This window comes from Gymnodraco acuticeps, unplaced genomic scaffold (genome assembly GCF_902827175.1).
Source record: "Gymnodraco acuticeps unplaced genomic scaffold, fGymAcu1.1, whole genome shotgun sequence".
Taxonomy (NCBI): domain Eukaryota; kingdom Metazoa; phylum Chordata; class Actinopteri; order Perciformes; family Bathydraconidae; genus Gymnodraco; species Gymnodraco acuticeps.
The window spans coordinates 45,146-69,861 of NW_022990235.1; the positions used below are offsets into that span (position 1 = coordinate 45,146).

The 24,716-nt window shown below is 39.5% G+C and overlaps 1 protein-coding gene across 1 annotated transcript; it reads left to right on the forward strand.

The window, feature by feature from the left end:
* The first annotated feature begins 6,797 nt into the window (after positions 1-6,797).
* On the forward strand, positions 6,798-20,388 carry slc6a1b (solute carrier family 6 member 1b). The gene is made up of 15 exons (XM_034219165.1): positions 6,798-7,187; positions 8,450-8,876; positions 9,159-9,290; positions 9,441-9,541; positions 10,039-10,148; positions 10,629-10,761; positions 11,539-11,673; positions 12,550-12,653; positions 13,163-13,287; positions 13,694-13,806; positions 13,948-14,079; positions 15,310-15,412; positions 15,514-15,614; positions 15,834-16,001; positions 17,866-20,388. The coding sequence occupies exons 2-15, from the start codon at positions 8,630-8,632 to the stop codon at positions 17,977-17,979; spliced, it is 1,818 nt and encodes a 605-aa protein (XP_034075056.1). The 5' UTR covers positions 6,798-7,187; positions 8,450-8,629; the 3' UTR covers positions 17,980-20,388.
* The last annotated feature ends 4,328 nt before the right edge of the window (positions 20,389-24,716 follow it).

A 24,716-nucleotide genomic window follows, 5' to 3' on the forward strand; every position in this document is an offset into this window, starting at 1 on the left:
GAGGGATCCCTCCTCTGTTGCTCTCCCTGAGGTTTCTCCCATTTCCCCCTTTAAACTGTGGGTTTTTCTCTGGAAGTTTTTCCTTGTACGATGTGAGGGTCTAAGTTCAATTGAGTTGAACTACATGTGTGATTGACGAAAAGGCATTCATTCCAAGTATTTCCTGTTCTTCCAGGAGTACTTTCTTAACAACTTATCTGCCCCACATTTCCGGAGTGGTGATATACATTTTTTGGGGAAAAGTTGGGAATTTATTATGTAAATATATGTAATGTTATCTGTGGCAGTAAAAACAACTAACTTACAATTAATACAAGGTCTGAAAAGACAACTCAAACGATTGTAAATTAATGTGTGGCTAGATATGTAAAACCAAAGTCTACATTACAAAATAAAACGGTTACCACATACATACTCAGATTGGCTCTGAAGGTGCCACATATTTGGATATGTATAGTTTTATTTTCAATTAATTTTACCATCCAAGATGGATCCAAATTCTTTATTTGTCTCAGTGTCTCCAAGCAGAGTGAAGTGAGAGGTGGCAAAGAGTAAACAAATATGTAAATCTTAACTCATTACCATTTTAATGACTAATTTATGAATTCACAAGCATGAATAATAAAAACGTATTAGTGACACAGACGTGGTCACATACTTAGCCTGTCTATTTTTTTTGTTGCTAAACTGGCTGCTTTAAGGTTAAGGTTGGTCAAGACTGAAATATGTCAACAGCATGATTGATGATAATTTGATACAGAAACTCATGGTCCCCGTAGGATGAAGCCTTCTGATTTTAATGATCCCCTGATATATTCATTTACTTAAAATATATAGTGAATACGCTAAACAACAAATAAATGTATGGTAAAAATGTATCTGAACCCTATATACAAGTTAATTTATAATAACTACAGTATGGGCAAACCACAATGACGTTCAAACTAAAGTTTTAGCCACCATTACAGATGATAATTAATATTATTAAAAAAATATATAACGTATGTCTCGTTGTTTTAATGTGGAAATCTAATATGTTTTACCCACACAACTGTTGGATGGTAAGGCTATATTTTCCTTAACATAATTTTAAACACATTTTTCAATGTAATACTAGATATTAAATATAGTCTGATAAAAACAATGTCCCTGTGTCAAGGTTTTGCACTGCAGCTTTAAAGAGTGTATGCCCTGCCCTCAATGTTTCCCATAATAATTGCTATCATATACACACATCATGGCTTAGTGAATGTAATATGACATAAGGCAGCTATGTCATGATTCATTGAAAACAAGTGTTTCTTTCTTAATGACCTTTAACCTGGTTCACTCAAAATGCCATGTTGCATATTCATCTCCTGCACCTTGCTAACCTTCTGCAACCTCTGTCACTGATGTTATAATTGATCATGACAGGGGGTTAAACAATGCCATGGCATATTTACAGACAATATATCACCCACCCAGTGTCTGAACATCTATACTGGCTTCCCAACGTTCTCACAACTTTGGCTAACATTACCAACAGGTTCTAATAATGTTTAAAAGAAAAGTTTTAATCTGATGTTCAAAGAACCTTTTTAGGATGTTTATTATTTCAAATAATGTTCCTATAAGGTTTAAGGTTAACTAAGGCATAACGTTTTAACTGCAACATTCAGAGGATGTTTTGAGGATGTTATTAAGGCCTGAGATGACAGAAAGTTTTTTTATCAAACGTTCCTTTAATGTGATATGTTAACAAAGGTGGAGCGTTTTGCCTGCAACATTCTAAGGATGTATTTTGAACGTTGTTGGGGTAACACATTAAAGATGTTCTTTTAAAAAATATTCCCTCAATGTTACATGAAAACCAAAGAAGAACATTTTCAAAGCAACATTTGGATAATGTTTTCAGGAGGTTATTCTTTTTTTATAAAACGTTCCTGTGATGGAAAATATTAACACGGTCATGGTCAACCTCCAAACAAACTTGTTGCATTTGTTTGAAAAGGATGTTTTAAAAAATCTGATGTCACCATATTTTCCTTTCGAAAAAAACGAACAAGCACGTAGTTCATGATAAGCTGTAAACTGATATTGCATCTTTGCGTAGGCATGTTTGAGTTCCCAGCTAGACATTTTTGGTTCTCAAAAAATTCTGAGAATGTTACCATTCATTGTTCATTGAATGTTTTCAGCGGGACGTTTTATTTTGGTTCCCAGAATGTTCTTCTGAAAGGTAGGATAACGTTCTCTAAAAACATTCTTAACATTTTTGGTGATAACTTTCTTAAGATGTATGAGCGCATTGAGGCAATGAATAGGACGTATAAAAACGAATTTGCATGCCAATATTCACTCACATGCACTTATAATCACACTAAGGTATGTAGGCCCACAGTATTCATAATATCATATGTGTAAAATATCAGAAAATAATCACACTTTCTTATGACTATAAAGGTTATGTCTCGTATGTAGGTTCTGTTAGATAAGCTATCTGGCCGTGTGTGGTTTGTGAGGGCTGCGTATAAACAGTGTCCGCTGTTTATGCATAGTGGATACAAATTGTTATTGCACCCTTTAGATTTGAGACCGACAGACATATAGAATAACGGACCGACTGTCACTGCCCGTCCCTGAAACCCCTGTTAGTGTTTGTATGTGTTTGCTTCTACTGTGTGTGTCTCTCTGTCTCTCTCTCTCTCTCCTGTCTCTCTCTCTCTGTCTCTCTCTCTCTCTCTCTCTCTCTCTCCTCTCTCTCTCTCTCTCTCTCATCTCTTCTCTCTCTCTCTCTCTCTCTCTCTCTCTCCTCTCTCTCTCTCTCTTCTCTCTCTCTCTCTCTCTCTCTCTCTCTCTCTCTCTCTCAGCCTGCTGGTCTGCTCTACACGGCTGGGAGCAATCTCCAATCAACCACACCTGCAACCTGCTCATCAGCCACACTATGAAAGCCTGCAGCCTGCACGCATTCCCTGCCGGATTGTTGCCGTGAACGGTTTGTTGCATGCTGCTCTAGCTTTTTGCCAGCATATTCTTTGACAACTTTGCCTGCTTTTGCCTCACACTCATTTGTATGTCTCTCTCAGGAGGAATCCAAGGCCTTCCACACTCCCAAGACTAGCCAGGCCTCTCTACCCACCCTGTAACAACTGTTTCCCACTGCCGCCATAACCAACCTCCACTCCCAGCTCCCCTTTTCTAATAAACAAATGTTACTTTCACCAGCTGATTCCGAGTCTGATTCTGGGTCCCCTCCAGTACATGTGACACCGACAGTGACTTGTACTAGCTGCAGGTCGCATTTAGAAAAAAAGAAAGAAAAGATACATCGGAACGATAAAGCACGTTATCCTACTCTAAAATATGTAGTAGTTACATTCTGGCAACGTACAAAAATCTAACTTGCAGCTGAAAACGTTTTCAGAATAGTAGGGCATAGTGTTCTAACAATGTTATCAAAAACATTTGAAGAAGGGAAAAAATTCAAATGAAAGGGTGTATCAACGTTGAAATGCTTTCTATTTAGAGCTTTACTACATTATTCTTACATTTTTCCAAACATGTTCTCAGATACAAGTTTCCAATTCTGCGGGTATTTGAATCTTCACCTTATATTAGCACAAAGACGTCGCTACATTTAAGCATAAGCTGGCTTGGCAGGATCCTTTTGGCTCCTCTTTCCCTCCATACTCTCTCACCCACTTCTACATTCCTGCCTGGCTGTGAGAAGAGAGAGGGAGGCTTGGAAGGAGGCCAGTATTTGTTTTACTTTGCCGCTGTGTTTCCACCCTCCCTTTTTTTAGAAATGCACCCTGGGTTCTTTTTGTGAATCACCCGGCAACAGGCACATCACTTTGTCTCCATCTTTACACTGCGAGCGGAAACGTTGCACCGAGGCTCTTCTGGAGAGGCCTAGCAGCGTCCTACCTGACTGACTTACCAATGAAGAGCCAGACACATCCTATTGGCCTGCAGTGTTCCACATAACTGATCCTGACAACAGTCCCTCCCTCTCCCAACTACCCGAAAAGAACAGAGGCTTTTAGGATTAAGAGACATGGAAAAGCTACAGTACAGGGCTCCGTCTGTCTGTCTGTTTGTTTGTTTGTTTGTTTGTTTGTCAGTGTGTCTTTCCGTTTACCTCTCACTCATTATCATTATGCCCAAACACACATTGATTTCCATAAGCTCTGGAGTGCTGTGCCAACATACAACAATGTAAAAATAAATGTTAGCTTGAGTAGCATATAGTAAAAAAAACTGTCTCAAGAACATATGGATTCATTTTTCAATCAAATAGTTGTACTTTTCGATGTCCTTATATATTATAGTATATTGATGGTATTTTTAGGAAGGCTGAGTGACTGCATAACACTACAGGCTTGTCCAGGCCGATATTTTAACAACTTTTGGAAGGATTGATATCAAATTTGGGGCAGATATTCATGGTCCTCGGACGATGAATCCCCTGACTTTCTCTATGGCACCACCATGAGGTTGGTTTGGGCAAAATGCCTTATCAATTTAAAAGATAACCATGCCCTCCCTATTTGGACTTGTTAACACGACATTTTAAACTTTTTAAAGAGTTCCATCATCTGGTCAATGATATAATATGCCCAATACTCAGGGCTGCCCCTGGCCAACTTGTGGCCCCATGTGAAATTGTGTGATGAGGCTCCCCGGGACTGTACACAAATCTTCACTCATGTGTCGCGAGCGTTGACGGGGGGTGGTGCAAGTGGAGCACGCTCTTGAACTGTTAGCGCCGGAGCCTCGCAGCGGGGAAACTGTGGCGCGCATAATTGCGCCGCATTTGCGCATAAATTGAGGCCCCCTCCGCAAGATGAGGCCCCACGCAGTCTGCGTGACCTGCGTGTAGGGAGGGGCGGCCCTGCCAATACTTTTAGTTTATGACCAAATATCAGCCAAACGAATTACATTTCTATGGTCAGTTGAGTTTATTGCTGATTAGCAAATGATAGCATGCTAGCATGTTAAACTAAGATGGTGAACATACTCATGATTATATCTGCATGCAGCATGTTAGCATTGTTATTGTGAGCATGTTGTTTTGACAAGTCTCTCCTCATAGCTTTGTATGTCAGTTCACACGTATCCAGTGCATCAATATAAACATGTTTTTTACATTGATTCAATTCCCGCTTGAGTTTAAGTTTCTAAGAGATACAAGTGGGTTGCTATGATGAGTGCTGTTATTTGTAGTTGCACATAAAGTGCCTCAGCATCTGCCAAGCCTCATAGAAATACTGAAAGTGATAGGCAACATATTTCTAAAAGGCTCTGTAAATACGCCTGCATTGTAAAATACATCCATCATCATCTTCATCACTGTCGTCATCATGATCATCTGTATTGCCATTTTGTCTTTCTCACATGAGCAATAATCTGCTCTACTGTTTAAAAGCATCACTTTTGTCCCCTATGTCTGAGCGGTGAAACTGACAGGGGGCCAGCTGTCTGCCTGTGTGTTTGCCTGTGCTCTACTCTCTATCACTACCACCTCCTTCTGTAATTACAAGCTTCACTGCACACAGGCTCACAATCAGGTGGGGCGAGGGCCACAAGCGCAGCTCCACCAGTTCTCATCACTGTGGCCTTTTGAATTCCTCTCGTGTGAGAGCTCCAGGCCAACGGGAGGCTTTTTGCACATCTGAGGAGCCACAGCCTGCAGGCCAATCACCCAGTTGGGATTAAAAATGATACATTTTGTTTGGTATCAGAAGGTTAGCTCACCCCTCATTGGTTCACCATCTGGGCGTTATTTCCTTCCCTCTCAGCGGTGTGGCTTCTCTGTTGCACTGTATCAGCACCGCAGCGCCTACAGTATGGCGGCCGGAGACAAAAAAGAACAAAAGACACAAAGGAAAGATTACGGCAGATGAGCACAGGGTGGTAGCAAAGGTAGCGAGCCGTAAGATGAATGGGGATGTAGGAGCAAGAAAAGGAGGAGAAATTAAGTAAATGTATGGATAAACATGGAATTTGTAAAAGTAGATTATTGACACACTCCAGATTTACATGCATCCATAATAATAATACATAATCCATGACATGATGCAACTTTACATTCAATAGAAGTTTATATGGCCACAAACAAAAAAAAGGCAGGAAGATGTGTCACCTGACAGCTTTGCGCTTTGTAACACATTTCAAACACCTTCACAGTTTATATCAATCAAGAGTTTGTCAGATATAGATTTTCTTTTAATATTAACACCGGTTTGATTCTGACTATTTTTCACAAGTCAAACTTTAACTGTTAAAGCCTCTGAGAGTCTAATCTCCCAGTGAGACACTTATAATTTATCTGGATGTGGGAGTTAAAGTCTGCTTTAAGACTGCTCATTTGGGATGTTCCACAAGGGTATTTCATTTTGGAAGACAGCTGGCTATAAGAAGATTATAAGCAGAGTTTTCAATTTATCTCACACACCCTGACTCCCTTTATTGGCTGGGGCCCTCTTATCATGTTTTGCCAGGAGCAAGAGCAGCCATTGGCATCTTCTTATGTGTTACTTTGGAGTGGCTGCAAAAGTTGGATGAATGGAAGTTTAGAAAAATGAAAACAGTGAACAAGTGTCCCTTAAGTGTTATTTGTGACAACTTCTTTAATTTCTAATCTATTTATCATGTTATTATGTTTGGTTATTATGTATCAACTGGCCCCTGAGTGAGGCAGAAAGGATGAATGAGAGAGAGAGAGGGGGAGAGAGAGTGAAAGAAAGAGAGAACTTGCTGATGTAAAAAAGAAAAAAAAGCTTCAGGAGTAAGGATATAAAACCTTGAGACAAGAGGATGCTCCTTTCTCAAACCCGCTGCCATCTCAGTGGTGGAAATGTTGGAGTTGGGGAGGGTCGACTTTGAGGTGACATTGACGCTATGTAGATGACAGTGAGGATCCTGCGCTCCATGTTACGTCCCTGCTCGCTTCAACTCAGACGGCGGCAGCTCCTTTCCCCGTCTTCTCTCCCCTCCTCTCTTTCAGCACCACTTCTTTCAGGACAGCACCTCGCTCTCAAAGACGCATTCGTTCACCATCTTCACCTCTCAGGATCATATTTTTGCTCTCTGTCGTCGGATGCAAAGTTTTCACCTGGGTTTTATTCGGTAAAAGTGCAAGGAAGTAACTTTTTCTGAAATTTGGATTTTCCCTGGAATCTGGAAAATTAAGTCATTTTATTGTAAGTATTCTGTCACACATAATGCATCTTATTAAAATCACCTATGCATTTGCGTTTGTTTACATACTTATTACAAACAGAGACCATTGTTGAATTTGACATATGCAGATGCGACAAATCTGGCAATGTCCAACGATGTGCGACCGCATTTCACTTAATGGCGACGCAACAGACTCGTCTCATGAGGGTCATTACCGTTTTTGATACTTATATCCTGCTAGACAATGTTCAAAATATGTCAAATTAAAATGTGTAATCTGGTTAGGAAAAGAATGCGCACATATTTGTTTGTTCACTTAATCCCCATTTGTCTCAAGGGGGTGCGTCTCTTTGAAGTGAAGTGTTACGTGTGATATTTCATATACATAGCTTATTTTGCGAATAAATCATCAAAAAATGTGGATTCCTTGTTGCCTGATAAGGCTGTTTACAATTACGCACGCAGGAAATGGAGTGCGCGTTTATGTTTCATTCGTTTAATTATCTTTTTAAGTTAAAAAAATTCGGACTAATAGCATATTTATTTGATTCACAAACGTGTTTAAATCATGTTGTGTTAAAACGGTAGCAATGTCTTTTGCATTGCTGATAAATAAGTAAATAAATAAGTATAACATATTTTAACCCTGTCCTGCAGATATATGAATGAAATGTCTATTGAAAAGCTCCAGTGAGTTGTTAGCCTCTCCAGGTGATTCATTAGACATTATCGTCGAGCCTGACTCCTAAATGTGTTTAATTGCTCTGCTCTTGTACCGGAGCTTTAGAAGTGGGCCATTGAATTGGAAGCATAATGACCCAAGAACAAGAGCAGGCTCTAAATTTCTGCTAACATGCATTCACTCCAGGCAATTAAAAGTGACTTTATTGCATGAGAAGTCTTTATTTGATCCCGTGGGGTTCACGGTTCGTGGGGCACATTTTATTTTCTTTACCCCTGAAGAAATGTCATGCAATTACAATGGATACATACATTACAATTGTTTTGAATGATATTTTACTAATGTAAAACTTGTTTGGCAGCACAATTCTCCCCTTGATAATGTGTCACGCGTTTATTTTCAAATATATGTTTCCTTCCACAAAACCAGTCATTGCTCAGCGAATGGGAAAAGTAATTCCACCTTCATTAGACTTGATATCATGTTTATAAGATGTTGATGTACCAAACAACTTGGCAGAATAACGTGTACATCAAGAAAAACACATCTTATTTTTTCAGTAATTATTTTGTATTTATGCATACTTAATTTATTTTTCAGGGTCGCTGGACCGCTGCTAAACTGCTGCTCATCACTCTCTTTAGCCCGATTTTTCGTCTCCGCTCGGCTCGTATCTGGAGCTGGGTGTAGGCTACAGGACGGAGAAGCTGCTGTTGCCTGGACAGGTTCGGAAACCCCCTCCTCTCCACTGGTGAGGACTATCCAACACTCGCAGTGACCATGGCCACCAACGGGACCAAAGCCACGGACGGACACGTCTTAACAGAGATGGCGAATGACGCGCCCACCACAACGCCAAACGACAAACCCAAAACCTTGGTGGTGAAAGTGCAGAAGACGCAAAAGGAGTTACCTGAGAGAGAAACGTGGGGAGGGAGATTTGACTTTCTTCTCTCATGTGTGGGATACGCAATCGGACTCGGAAATGTCTGGAGATTTCCTTATTTATGTGGAAAAAACGGAGGAGGTAATCAGGAATTCTTGGCAATTGTCCATTCATCCATAATTCAAAAGGAGTTAAAATGTCTCAACAACAAAACCTGTGATTTTGCTACCGGAGGTCTTTGATTAAAATAAAGCAAGTGTATTTCTGTCCATCTAAACCGTGCGTAATTGCGCACAAGAGAAACCTCGCGATTATCTGCAGCGCAGTTTTACACCTTTTAGAAAATATATAATCTGGAGCATGTTGAATGTTAATAGTTGATCACCTTCATTGACACACCTTTACCTCCCACTTCTCATTCAGGGGCCTTCTTGATTCCTTACTTTTTGACCCTCATATTTGCCGGCATGCCCCTGTTCTTTCTGGAGACGGCTCTTGGTCAATACACTTCTATTGGAGGGCTTGGAGTGTGGAAGCTGGCCCCCGTGTTCAAAGGTAAAATACCCTTTAAATAATACATATCTATTATTTTTATGTTCACTGGCTAATTTATGTCAAATTCAAAATAAAAACGTTACATATTCATTATTATCCTAGTTTTATGCCAACACAAATATGTCATGCCTGTACTCTCCATTGTTTTAGGTGTGGGTATGGCTGCTGCAGTCTTGTCCTTCTGGTTGAATATCTATTACATTGTAATAATTTCCTGGGCAATTTACTATCTGTACAACTCCTTCACTACCGTGAGTATTTGCAATTTATATTCATGCTGGTCCCTTGTTAAAAAAACCTGAGGATATGACTTGAAAATTACCTTGAAAATGTAGGTTAAATGTAGTTACCTTGATTCCTACTGAGAAATATTTCACAAAAGTGTCCATACATGTTTTCTTGTTTTTCTTCTTCCATTTATGCGCAGGTTATATTTTTTACATAGTAACCATTTTAGGTATGTGGCAAGTTCTTTATGCCAGCACCTCTTATACAAGGGTGAACAGCCCCTAAGAGAGTATGACATTTATTACTTCCTTTCCCACATAATTAGCCCTTACACAAGGTATTGATAAATGCATTTGGCGATGAAGCATTCACTCTTCTAAGAAAAGCATGAAATCTCAATGAGTATCATGGTCTTGGCTGCCCGACAGCCAGAGAGAATGGGACCCGGCAGTGGGAGAGTAGTGAAAGTAAAAAGAGCTGTCTGTGAGATTTTTCTCCCTTTTTTTCCTTTAAATTTCAGGAGCTGCCATGGCAGTCTTGTGGAAATGCCTGGAACACAGAGCGCTGCTACAACAACTACAGCATCGCAGACACCAAAAACCTTACCAGCTCTGTGGTGGAGTTCTGGGAGTAAGCTGAACATTAGAATCTGTTTAGATCACAAGGACACGGCTCTATTGTGAAAAGATTCAGGCGACAAAGAAAGGTCATGGCCCCTTATGTGCATGAAGATCAGGGTCAGAGATTTATAGGGTCTTTTGGATCTGAGAATCCAATGGTTCCCTAAATCCTTTTATTATTCATCTTTCCAGATGTTTTTGTAATAGAAAGAACATTTTGCGCTTAAAGAAAGGGCCTCAAACCAACCCTAGTAAAAAAATGTTTAAAAGAGCAACAACTGCATGTAGATGTGCATGCATGCAAGACTTCCCTTGACGGAGAGGCCTTAAAAAAGCTTTAGGGGTGGGGTAAGAAAGACAGGAAGAGGGCTTTTTGCGAGGATCCAGACACGTGTGTCCATATTTGTGTGTGCATCCACGCGTGCTGCATGTATGAGATCAAGCATGCATTTGTGCGTTGTAGTAAGACCACTTTAACCCTTCCCTGCAGACGTAACATGCACCAGATGACTGATGGCCTGGAGAAACCTGGGGAGATCAGGATCCCGCTGGCTATCACGCTTGCCATTGCATGGGTCCTCGTCTATTTCTGCATCTGGAAGGGGGTCGGCTGGACAGGAAAAGTATGTAAAGGGAAAAGACAAGGACAGAGACAACCAAATATTCATTCCCATCTCAAATTGAACCTGCATCACATTTATGCAAAAATTGTCACAATGATATGTTGGTCGATTGTTAAAATGTAGGGATCACAACTTCTTCAAACTACTTCAGGATAAATAACAATGTAAGTTAAATTGACAAATATACAATTTCACATGCAATTTCCCTTTAACCCACAGCACTTTAAGTACTACAAGTACCTCCACTAGACTGCTACAAAGCCATTATCTTCCCTCAGAACAAGAACATTATAAAACATAACATTTATGATTTGAATTTTTCACTTCTTTACATCAATGTTTTTTTTAACATATGGTAGCTATGTGTATACATAGCAGTTTCAATTACATAATCTTGCGACTTCATTTCTTATGCGGTGGATTTTCACATAAATGATCTGAACTGAGTTGACTTTGAGAGCACAGTGGAAAACGAGTTCAGATAAGGAGGGAAACAGTGCAGAGAGACTGTGCTGAACCCAAGCATTGTGGGGTCATCTCGCCTCCGGGGAATGGCTGACTAGGTCACTGTGCTGCACTGTGCAGTGGGGATGGTGCCACAGTACAGTAACACTCTTCATGATGAGTTGAACAACTTTGTCGTTTTCCCGTCTTCAACAGTTTTGTTGCCTACAGGACAACTATCCCAAGTGAAATAATAGCTGTGTGGTCTAACAAGTAAGTGTTGGCTTTGATAGACATTATTATGTTTTCTAACAATAACTGTGTGTCCTACAGGTGGTGTACTTCTCAGCCACATACCCTTACTTCATGCTGTTCATCCTGTTTTGCCGCGGCATCACTCTACCTGGCGCAATTGATGGGATCCTCTTCTATATCACACCAAACTTTGAAAAACTGAAGGAGTCTGAGGTATGCTCTTCTGTAAAAAATGTTTTTTATGTTTAGCAAAGATGTGTGTACTTTTTGAGATATAGTATAACATTATAGTAATGATTTCTCCTTGTAATACGTCCTTGGTGAATACAGAGTACAATCTTATCCCGACAGGTTCTCAGTGATTGCATATTAATACTAAAAGATCATATCTATAACAATCACTGTTAATTGCATTGATAACTACATTTCCAGTCTAGAGAAACATACAATGTGAATGTCCTGTGAAAGCAATGTATATTTGTATTTATCATGCTGATGCAGGCTTAATGTAGAGTATAGAAGATAGGGCTAAAGACAGCCAGTGGTATTTAGATTGATGCATTTATGTCCAGAACAAAACCCCATTATGATAGATATTGATTTTTTGATGATGTCCTGGTTTATCTTTTAATGATTGTGTAGAAATGACTAGGCCACCTCATTAAAGCTCTAGATGAAAAGGAGATTAAGCTAAAAGAGAGATGTGGAGGGACATGATTAGACAAGGCAAAGGCTTGCAGAGTTGAGTGAGTCAAGATGGGCTGCAACGAGATCAGAGTGGATAAAATCAGATGGACCAAGTGTAAGAAAACAGCACTTAGGTGTTGACATTTCTCAGAACAAGTATCGCTCCCAGTTCCTGCAGTTCCACCAAAGGTTTACAAGAGATTAAAAGCCTTTGTGCCCATAGCTTGAACAACCCAGCCAGTTCAATTAGTTGGAAATGAGAAACAAGTTAATATTATCCATAAAACCAAGGGAAATCTGTCCATTTTTAAAAACAAAATCTATATTTAACATCAACTTGGCACCAGTTATGTGTCTACAACTGCTTATTTTGACCTAATTTTGCTTATCTTTTTGTGTCAGGTGTGGCTGGATGCTGCCACTCAGATCTTCTTTTCCTATGGGCTGGGATTAGGCTCTCTGATCGCTCTTGGCAGTTACAATCCCTTCAAAAACAACGTGTATAGGTACGTGATTATTATATTTCATTGCAGGTTCACATACCACATCATTTAAATACCTGTATCACGTCAGTCACAGACACATTTTTTTTTTTAAGGAGACTGTGCAGATGTGTCTTTCTGGGATTATATATGGTTTCCTGGCAACACTGTGTCAGCTGCACCTTCTAATTTGGGACGGTTTGAGCCTCCAGCTGTATTTATCGTTTCATTATTTTGGCTATACGCTCTGTTTGACACTCATAGACACAGACATTAGGTCTGTCAAGTCAGATAACCGTTTGCAGCCAAAAAACGTAATGTCTATGCTTCCAACTGTTTAAATTGTGCTGGAGCTCACTGCCATTTTATAGAACGGGTCAATCTAAATGTACTCAGCTGCTCTGTAACTGCAGGATGCAAAATGGATCTCCACGGTCCCTTCCCCCCATGCCTCTCGACAATGTGTGACGGGTTGATAAGGAATTGATATAGGCGTGACAATGGCTGCCTTGTGCTTTGTCTCTCCCCTACAGAGATTCTATCATTGTCTGCTGCGTCAACTCCTTCACCAGCATGTTCGCTGGCTTAGTCATCTTCTCCATCGTGGGATTCATGTCCAATGTAACAAACAGACCCATCGCTGATGTGGCAGCCTCAGGTAATTGCAATCAATGTTTAAATTCGATAGCGACAATGGGTACAGGCAAGAGATACTTGCTATTGTGCAGAATTAGCCCTTGAAATTGCTTGAAATAATTTTTTTCAGTCAAAAATGGAGGGTTTTATCTTCTCACTATATGACACTTCAGATGTCTGGGTTTATGAGAAAGGAAAATTGCTCAGTGATTTTGCAAAATCTCTGTCCTTTGTGAATACTCAAGTTCATCATTTACACTCTGTTTCACACTTTCAAGGACATTTTGGTTTTAGTAATACAGTCAATTAATTGTAAGTATCCATATTAAAAATGGTGGATAACGAAGTTATTGAAAAAGGAACCCAACATTATATTATCTTTTTTTACATTTTTGAACACCATCTCTATAACGTTTCTCTATTCTCAGGACCTGGCCTGGCATTTTTGGCATACCCTGAGGCTGTGACCCAGCTGCCCATTTCTCCTCTCTGGGCCATACTCTTTTTCTCCATGTTGCTGATGCTGGGAATCGACAGCCAGGTATAGATACTCCAACATAATTGGTCTCATTTGTGTTTTTTCTGCATATTTGTATAGCAAAGTGCTGATAGTCCAGCTTCAACCAAGCAATGCAGTGACAAATTAAGTAACACAGTTGTAATGCTTACCCAATGTGTCCAGTTCTGCACCGTGGAGGGCTTCATCACTGCACTGGTTGACGAGTTCCCCCACGCTCTCCGAAAACGCAGAGAAATCTTCATCGCAGTCGTCTGCCTTATTTCTTACATCATCGGACTTTCCAACATCACACAGGTAAAGACTTTACCTTTATTTAGTCTGCATTTCTCAGAGAATCCAACAAAAAACTAGTGCTGACCGAGTAACCTGCAATACTCTTAACTCGCCAAGTGTAGTATGGGTAATTTTTAGGAGACCCGGACACTTTGAGAATGAAGTTCCAAGTGTTTCCTGTTTTTGTGCAACATGTGTAAACACATAAAACATAAAACAAAGGTTCACAGTAATTACTTCATATCACTTATTAACCTGTTGTCTGGTGGACAAGAAGACAGTGACATGGTCAGTTTGTTTGCATGTCCATTTGTCCATCTGTCCAACACTTTCTTCCAGAGGAAGATGTCAAACACCTTTAAAAGAGATTTATCAATGGTGCTCCTACATTAATTATGTAATGTTTCAGCGGCCACATGGACACTTTGCTCCATGACATGGAATTTGTATGGGTGTATTTCCATAAAATGTGTACATGGTCCATAGAGGATGATTCCTAATGCTTTGACCACTGGACCTTTCGGCAAGAGCCACCATAAGCCCACAATTTCAAATTGATATATTGCTGAACACATTGATGCTCCTCTGAGAATAATCCATGTTCTGCACTTCATTCACTCTCGGTTTCCCAGCATTTGCCGGGATGCACATTAGCATTCAATGATATTTACTAAGCAAATAAAATCAAACAAAAAATGAAAGTTATGAAACCAAAAGTCAGCGACTTGTGAGACAAAAATGACATAACCCCTGCAGGCCAAGGTCACATCTGTCAATGAGACTCAAAGACCCTTTATTACTGCCAAAATGGATATCCATCATGCCACATGTACAGCCCCGTCAAAGGAGGCAGTTTCCCTTATCGCTGCTATGGGCACTTTAAAATGTATCAAGGTTCACAGAGAATATGAACAGGTCCCTTGAGCTGGTCTCGATAACCATCTGATAGCCAAAAGAGATGGAGGACTGATATGGAATTATTAAAGGAGACGCCTAATCGAGGTACAAAGATCCTGCCTGTTCTGCACAATAACAAAAAAACACTTTCCACAAGGAAGTATCCAAGTTTGTTCTCACCAATGAAATGTCACTAATGCTCACCAGCCACAGCCGTCGAGGCTCTCGCCCTTGGTGTTATTCCACTTGGGCGATTTAGTACTTTTCTGCACATCCAGTACTATAATTGCTTCTTCAACGTTTACCCCTCCACCTTCATTTATCTTCATCTTCTCTTGTTTTCTCCTTTTAAAGGGTGGACTGTACGTGTTCAAGCTATTTGATTACTACTCAGCTAGTGGAATGTGCCTGCTCTTCCTGGTCTTCTTTGAGTGCATCTCCATTTCCTGGTTTTATGGTAAGCCACAACTATGTCTCAGTAATCTCATTTTCTATCGAACTGAGACCTTCAATTCACACAACACAATAACTAAAACTTTGCTTTATCTGTGGTTCCAGGTGTGAACAACTTCTATGACAATATTGAGGAAATGATTGGCTACAAGCCCTGTATGTGGTGGAAGCTCTGCTGGGTCGTTTTCACTCCGCTCATTGTGGCTGTAAGTGTTATCAGTGGTTAACATGCACAACGTTTAAAGCGCCAACAGTGGATACACACCCCATCAAGGACAATATTAAAGCTTATGAGGTCTCGACTAAAGCTGTACATTGCTGTCTTCATGTTTATAACCATGAATTTGGCCTCAATTTGTGAAATGTTAAAAGATGATGATGATGATGATGGGTCCTGAGATCTTTCTTTTTACCTCTTGTCTTAGGGAGTCTTCCTGTTCAGTGCAGTGCAGATGGTTCCCCTCACCCTGGGTGACTACGTGTTCCCGGCCTGGGGCCAGGGGGTTGGGTGGTGCATGGCCCTCTCCTCCATGCTCCTCATCCCTGGCTACATGGTCTACATGTTCCTGACAATCAAAGGCACATACAAAGAGGTAAGATTAATGTGGAATTAGTCAAGTTTGCTGTATTTGTCCAGAGGATTTAAATACTACAAAGCAAGTAGAGTTCTAACAAATAGTACACATTTCTGCATCTAAATACAAACATACACAGGACGTTTTAATATATATATATACTGTATATTTACATGTACATATTGAGAGTTTGGTTTAGTGCAGGCAAATATTCTAGATGGATATCCAGGAGGTGTATCCAACACTGCACACGCCTCTCACACATTAGCTGTTTTGAACCTCCAGTCGGCAGCGAGGCAGGCTCAGTGTTAAGAGTTTCAAGTGGATTACTTGGTATGCATGATTTTATGGCTCCAATACATTATTGCATACTGCGTGCAATGCAATACTGCATTTTGTAAAAGTGTGCTGATACTTTGTGAGGATAACCTAATGTCATTATGCTCTGAAGTCAGTTTCAACCATGAGGGAAGCTTGAATGAACATTTAAAATCACTGTGTAGAGTTTACCACAATATACTGATCCATTTATATCATCCTCATTTATACAACATTTACATAATGGCTGGCATTGACAGTAGTACCTTGAATATCATTTAACAGCAAAAAGACTGAATGTTAAAATGCTCAGCTTAGCACAATGTGATTTTGCTGTGTGCATTATAACCCGCACTGTAATGAGCAACACGGCATGCTGGGTAAAGACGTGATAAATTGCCATGAAGAGTAGAACAGTGATAAAAGAATTAGGAAAATAGAGTTTCTAATTAGGTCTGTTAAGAATGGTTGCAGATGCCTTTTTGCTACACCAGGCACTGAGTTCTCAGTAAATTACTTATTATTTGTATGCAGCAGAATGGTACGCTGAATTTGTATTGATCTGATTATCCTAATCAATGGCACATAATACCTTTTCCGGCACCCATTTGCATTAAGAGCCTTTTGATTTGCATTGATGCACAATGCGCTGAACAATCACTGAACCTCTATATGGTCCCTATAGTGACAGATATAGCTTCATAGCCAGTGCTGACAGAATAAATGGGCCATAATTGCAGCAGTGCACTAGAGTCTGTCAGAGGCGATGTGCAGGTGTCACATCCTGCAGTACCAGCTGATGGCTGATTGTCTAATTGTAGCAATCAGCCAGATGATTAGTGCTCTGCACTCAGGCGGAAGCTCACAAATACAGCATATAAATGATTTCTGTGCTGCAGAATCTCGGGTCCAACATTACCCATAATTCAGAACAATTTAAACAGTTACCAATTAAAGGACAGTTTATTTACGTTTTGTGGGCTTGGTAAGTTTCGCCCATTTATGAATTAATAGTGTCAAGAAAATTGGTTTTTAGTGTCCTTTTTAAGCAACACCTCAGGCTGTATTAGTTAATGTAACTGATTTACAGGACCTTTTTGGTCCTCGCTCACTCTGTGTGAAACTTATTATCAATCCTACCTCAAAAAGCCGTTATTGTCTACTCTACTCCATTATATTGTTTTATTTCTATCTTATTCTGTATGTATTGAAGATTTTACTCCTTACTTGTTTTAAATCATACAGTATGAAAAGAGTTAAATAAGTCTGATGTATTATTATAATTTATATTATTGTTATTATTATAAAACCACTTATCACATAAAGGAAACAGTATGATAAATCTTTACTGAGAGTATCTTGTAGAAAGTTTACACTCAGAGCCAGAGGCGGTGCATCCATCAAGCTCACAGCTGCGTAGCTGGTGTGTTTTGCTACAGCTTCTCGGTTTGATCACAAACTTCGCAGCTGTTTGGTTCCTACTAATGGGGTATGACAGTGTCTCATTGTTATCTTGACACGATCAGTACATCTTTCAGCTGTGTGATATCTGTGCTTTTTTCAGCGCCTGCGGATGATGTTCACGCCTTTGAAGCTGGTGAAAGCTCAGGAAAATGGCCCGGACCAGCAGACAGAAAACCAGAATCAGACCCCTGCCAACGAGGAAGCCTACATCTAGAAACCTCTGCCTGGCTTTATCTCGGCGGCCAGACTGGCGATACGCAGAAAAAACATAATCAAGGTTGGGAACGACCACCAGACTTCCATGTCTGCTTTTATTCACCTACCTCCTGGGGACACGTGAGACCAACCTGATTAAAGTTATTTTTAGGGGTTTTTCTGTTTGTTTATTTGTATAATACAGAGTTATAAAACATATGAGGAAAAACAAACTACTCAGCAAAATTGTTGTGATATTATGAATTTCATTATGCAAAAAAAGTTAGTCTTTCTAGAAAAAGGAAATGTGACTTAGGAAATTACTGTATATTGAATATATAATTTAAATTTGGAGGCCCGCGTTGATTCAATAGTATTGTGCTACTTTGAAGATATTAATAAATCTACTAAACTACAATTACTGTAAAAAGAAAATATTGGTTGAATGCATTTTGCTTGTACATTACAAATACATTAAAAATGAATGCAGTGTAGTAGGTGAAAAAAATGCAATTTGAAAGTTTGTAAAGTGAAAATTGAGTATTGAACAACATATGACAAAGACAATATGGGAATGTGCAAGAGGTAAGGCCAAATCTGCTTGTATGTGTAAAATATAATTTAGCCAGACTATCACCCCCTTGCAGGATCCTGCAGTTTGCCTGAAATGTTTACCACCCATGAATGGGGCTACCTTTGAAAAGCACAAGTACAGTATGGAGTTTTGAAGCGTCCAACTTTCTTTTTTTTTAGGCTCGATTGAAACGTTTGACAGCAGCAAAAATAATTTACATAGGATACATAGCAAGAGACTGTTATAATTGTTTCTTTGTTTTCTAAAGAACAATAACTTTGTATGTTGTCTGAATCTTTTTGTAGAATCATTTGTAGGTCGTTTTCTATATGTGAGAGTGAAAAGGACCAAAATCAAACTACGTTTGTAAGATTGGTGCAGACATCTGACCCACTGACTATACAGTAAATCCATTTCAGTACAGTAGCAAATACAGCATCTGATTAAAAGCACAATTGTGGTGTGTAAACTGCCACTTCTTATGAACAAGATGTAAAATCTTACATTTGCATTGTGCTTACAATATTTTTGGCTGGGTTCATTTGGAAAAAAATTGATGTTTCTTCTCCTGACAAACTCTTTAAGTAGGAAAGTGTTGTTGCAATAAGCCAATGCTAACTCAGATCTATATTTTAAACTATGAGAATAAATAAGCTGCTTTGGCTGCTGGATTGGAGATTAGATGATGGATTTCTATGATTGATACCACTATTGTGACTCCAACGGTTTACCTGTATATCTATTTAGTAACCCCCTCCTCAGGAACAAAGGTGGACGTGACCAAATTCTCTCAGATACTACTATTATACACTGAAACAAAAGCGGCAACAAAACATGAACACATAAACCAGTATAATATATAATGTACTTGGGCACTATTGCATGCTGATCCAAATTGTTGCCTCTTTCTGTGTGCTACTCAACTATCATAATTTCTTTCAGTGTAAATGAACTGTGATGGCCTTCACTCAGTCGTTTTAGTAGAGGCCATAGTGTGTTTCTATCATGTGGCGAGTGCATATTTAAAATCTCAGAATAGGAGAGAAATATTTGCTCATTCATAGGACAAAGCTGGCAAAAGCACTGTTACTACAACAGCACATAGCAAACGGCTTTGTACTGTAGGCCAACACCACTGAAACTACTCCTTTTCATAGGGTGAAAAAAACCTATTATTACATATCAAGCTTGATCGGCAATATAGAAACATATATGTAGAAGCTGACTTTAGTGAAAGACCGCAGATATTACTGTATTACTATGAAGGAGGATCAATAAATTGTGCTTCTGTGGCAGCTACATGCGACAGGAATCAGTCCCAGTAATTTCCTTTTATCTATGTTTTGTTTTCTCAAAGATATGTGAAATTTAAAATGTGCAATGACAAAGGGTTCCGTGAGTTTTGTATAAAGTTACCATACTGCAGTTTTCTCTCTTGAATGATGTTGTAAACAGGACTGTGAAATACATGTATCCGTGAATGTCCGTACAACCTGAGTTTTTCTTTCGTTTGTCTAAATGTTGAACAAAAAAAAGTGATATTATTTGCTGTTTTCTGCAATAATATTATTATCTCAGAAACTAAAGCACATATCTCTCTCAACTGTAAAATGATAATTACAATAACATAAGAGTAATAATAAAGATGATAATATTAATAATGATAATAATAATAAAGTAATAGAAATGTTTAGTCAGAGAATATTGTTTTGTATATTTCTAGCTGTTTCATGGGCCTAATGTAAAATATTCTATGTAAAAAATATAATAAATGTCTTTAGATGGTGTTATATGAAAAAGCATGATTGCAATATATGTTATCTGCAAAAATAAATAAAGACCTATAGATTATAATGTCTGTGTCATGTAATCTTTCTAAAGGGAAGAAGGTAATGAGTGTCTCTCCTTTTTGTAATGCTTAATAGGTTAATTCTGAAAAGTAAAAATACTATTATCCTGTTAAATGCATGATACTGTTTGAAAAACCTCAAGCGCAGACTTAAAAGCTATGGAAATGCTCTTCCAATGTGCTTTCTGCAATGTTGAGTTTTGCACGACACTTGAACAGCAAAGTGTTATGCAAATGCTCGATTTATTACACAAGTGGAGATGAATATGCAATCAGCTGCATTACTGCATGAGATGCTCTGTGTAAACTAAGCTTATAGTTTCAGACAAAATTGTGTTTGTCCTTGTGACACCTGCACTGAAAGCGGTGCCAGCTCAGACACTATAGCTGTCCTGGCTGACAGCCAATCCCCCCCGGTCACAATGCACTCCCCATCTCCTGCTGTTATGCCGCAGATAGCCTACATAACATTGGTTATAATCCAAATAGCCAGATCAGAATGAAGACGTATTTGTTTCAAAGAATATATATTGAAAGAAAAAAAATTAAGAAAAACCTGGCATTGCTTATAAGATAAAGGGAAAAGCATGAATTAAATAATGTGTCTCAAAATAGCATGTCTGGATTACATGCTTGTTTAGTTGTTGGAAGGAAGCACAGTAATCTTTAAATATGCTGAGCCTTGTTTTTCTTAACATAAATTCAGATCATAAATTCCCAAGATTCCATTGAAAAGTTACCTTTTCACATTATGTCCCTTTCAATAAAAACGTTTTTATCCGAGTTGAATTCTGAATCTCTGCAATATGAATGCAAAATAAAGTATGTACACCAAGTTGTAATCATGTCAAAAATGTACACCAAACTCAATTTAAAAGAGATTAAAGATTTGAAAATACAAATATCTCCAACATGGGGAATTATCTTAATTATTAGACAGATTAACATAGAGACGTCATAGCAAATACACGGTTTCACATGGGTTGAAAGTCAGTCGCTCTTGGACCCACCCCTCCACCCCGGCCCTTCTTTGAATGTGATATATAGGGTATTCGTTATTGTAGGTATAGCTATGCACAGTGTGTAAGAACAGCATGTTAAAACACACCAATTAAGATATGCAAGAAACAGAACTGTATTATCAGCAGACTGCAGCAATCTGTTGAGTGTTCAGGTGAGCAGTAGCAGCAGCAGGCTTGTTAAACCAAAAGACTCAGCAGACCAATGACAAGTTAAATACATCCTTTAATACAGTATGTGTTGGCTATATAATGCAGCATGTACTATGTCATGTGAGAGTATAGCAGCGACTCAATTTCAGTGATCCTAATCACGTGGAACAGATTATTATGTGACTGCAGAACATGTAGAGTTTATAATTGGCGTCTTGTCTCTATCATCCCTTGCTACCATATACACGCTCAGCACAGCAGAGATTGGGGAGTGACAATAATAATATCCTTCTAAAAACCGCATAAGCCACAGAGCCAAATGTCAGATATTGTGTGGAATCTTCTATATGTGTGCAGCCATTGCAGCTATTTTACTGATTAAAACAACTGGTGCTGGTATAGCTCAGTTGTACTTGTCGGCCAGGCACTGTATGAAATTAGGACAACATACGTATGATGATGAAGTAATAGTGATCTGAGATGAAAGTCATGTGGAATACAATCACTTTCAGCAAATATTAACTATACAAATACAGTTTATGACCATGTTAATGAATGACCTTCTTACAGGTAATTTCCTAAATCTGAGACGTTTTAAATGACTGCCTGTTTGGTGCCACAACATGTAGTAATGTGTTTGCTCAGATCCGTGTCTCTTCTTTGTCTCAGGTGTTGGTATGCAAGCATCTCTTTGTTTTGAGGGTTAATTATTCATAAGCACTGAAAACCACCGGTGCAAGTGTCTGCATGTTTGAGCTTGCGTGTGTGAGAGCGCAAGAGAACAATTTAGAAAGAGAGAGAAGGTTGTTTCATAGTTGTACTGTGGTGAGGATGACTGTGTGTTTTTGAGCATGTGTGAGTCTGTGAGCATGCATGCATGTGATTCAGCGTGTCCTTGTGAGTATGCATTGATACATAAGTCTGCTCATCTGAACATGCTGCGGTAATAGGAGTGTTAGTTGTGGTGATGACACAGACGTGAGCGGAGCTGCTCTGACAGCTCCAGTCTAGCAGAGGTAGTAGCAGCTCAGAAGTCAGCTCGAGGGCCCCAACAACACACACACTGTGGAAATGGTAATCTGTTTTCCTTCCCTGCCAGCTTGGCCAAGGCCCCCAGTTGCATGCACGCTCTCCAACCGCATCACAATCATTGGCCGCTGACATGCGCAGCACGGTGAGGCAAAAAAATGATTGAAAAATATCCTCTGTTTACTCGTTTTATAGCTGCAAGGCAGTATTTTCCCCAGTTGTTTCATGTGAAGGATGCGGTGAGGTTATGTAATTGATTTAGCAATAGGAGACAGCTTTTGGTAGTGGATGGGTATATTAATTGGAGTTTTAGGGGTAAAACTCAGTTTAAACTGCGACCTTGACCAACCAAGTACTACTGCCATGTCAAAGAAATATACATTTATCGACAGTTATTTGTGTCGGTCTGGAGGGCATAGACAAACAATGCACCATATTTTGTTTATTTTGGGTTCTTTAAGATTAAGATTGAACATAGAACCTTCACTTTTTCATAGCCTGGTGTGCACTTCCAGGCTTTTCCTTCACCTAGGATACCTTTTCCACTAGCTGACTATAGCTGAATCAGAATATTAGTGAGCCTCCATCGCCTTCCCTCTGTTCACCTTTACAACAGGCTACAGATAGCATATCTGCTCCCTGCAGACTGACAGACAGAGAGGCACTGTGAGAAGCAAATGCCCTTATCACTGCCTGCCATATGATGGGATTAGCTTGAGTGTTGTCTAACAAAGCATTAATGAGTAGTTTTAATTGCCTGCATGGCATACCCTGCCAAACCCTGCCTGAACCACACACACACACACGCGCACACACACACACCACACACACACCACACACACACACACACACACACACACACACACCACACACACACACACACACGCACTCACGCACGCACGCACACACACACACACACACAATGTGACTGAGAATATGGGTTTGAAGACATTATTTAACCTCCATTCACACTCTTACACAGTAAAGACTTAATTGAAATCAATAGATGTTTTGATTATCTTTTGGTGCCATATTACAGTGTGTCTCACTAACCACATGACTTAAGTACTTCTGTGACCTGAAGGTCATTCAGAGTGCAGAGGGGCAATGTCTTCCAATTGATTTAACTTACAGTTTACAAAAACATAATTCTGAAATTCAATTCTGATGCTCGCATTGGAAGAATAAACGACAACAAATTGTTGGCAACATGTCAATCTATGCCTAATTTTAAAGTAAGTATACATTAGAATACATTAAAGTACTTACTCCCGGACTGATCACATAATACACCAGCCACGACACCAAATGATGTAGGGGGCGTAAAACAACTTTGGACCAAAGTGGTAGACCAAGCAAAAGACAAACAGATTTGCATTTGTATCCCTAGAGCCATGACACAAGCACAGCTAAATATGCTATCATTGTATAAACGTATTTCTCTCCGGGCACTATCCTACCCTTCAGTACCTTTCTCATGACAGCAATTTTACTTGTCACTTCAGGAGCTAAAGTCCAGGCCTGCAGAACCACTCGCCATGATACAAACATCCCTCAATGGTCATGAGCCGCTACACATCACCAATCAAGCTAATAATTAAGCAGATGGAGGCAAACTATGCTGCTGATCTTACTGCAAAGCAAAGGAAGTCACAGCAGGTCTCTGAAACAGCACAGGCTGCACACTGACCCAGGGAAAAGGCCAAGAGTATACCACCCTGTTTCATCAACACAGGTAATAGCATAGTGAAAGGTTAAGAGAAAGTGCCTTGATGAAGTCTTTTGCATGGATCTGAGTATTGTTCTACCTAACAGCTTATAGAGATACAGGGAGACAAAAACAAAAGGAAGAAATATTGCAGCAAAGTAAAAAATGGGAAAGAGAAAAGCATCACCATCATAACAGTTACATATGTAATAGTGTTCAAACTGCGACAACCATTTCTAAATGAACAATTTTGGATCAGAATGATATATGTGCAGGTAAGCAGCAGTTTGAGGCTTGAACCAAATGGTGTTCTTCAGATCCTCTCTGTGTTGTGGTGATGAATGGAGACAGGGAAGGCCTCTGTGACAAAACAGGGAGCGTGACTTCCAGCTGGAAACAGCTCCTTTCTCCTGGCACAAAAGGG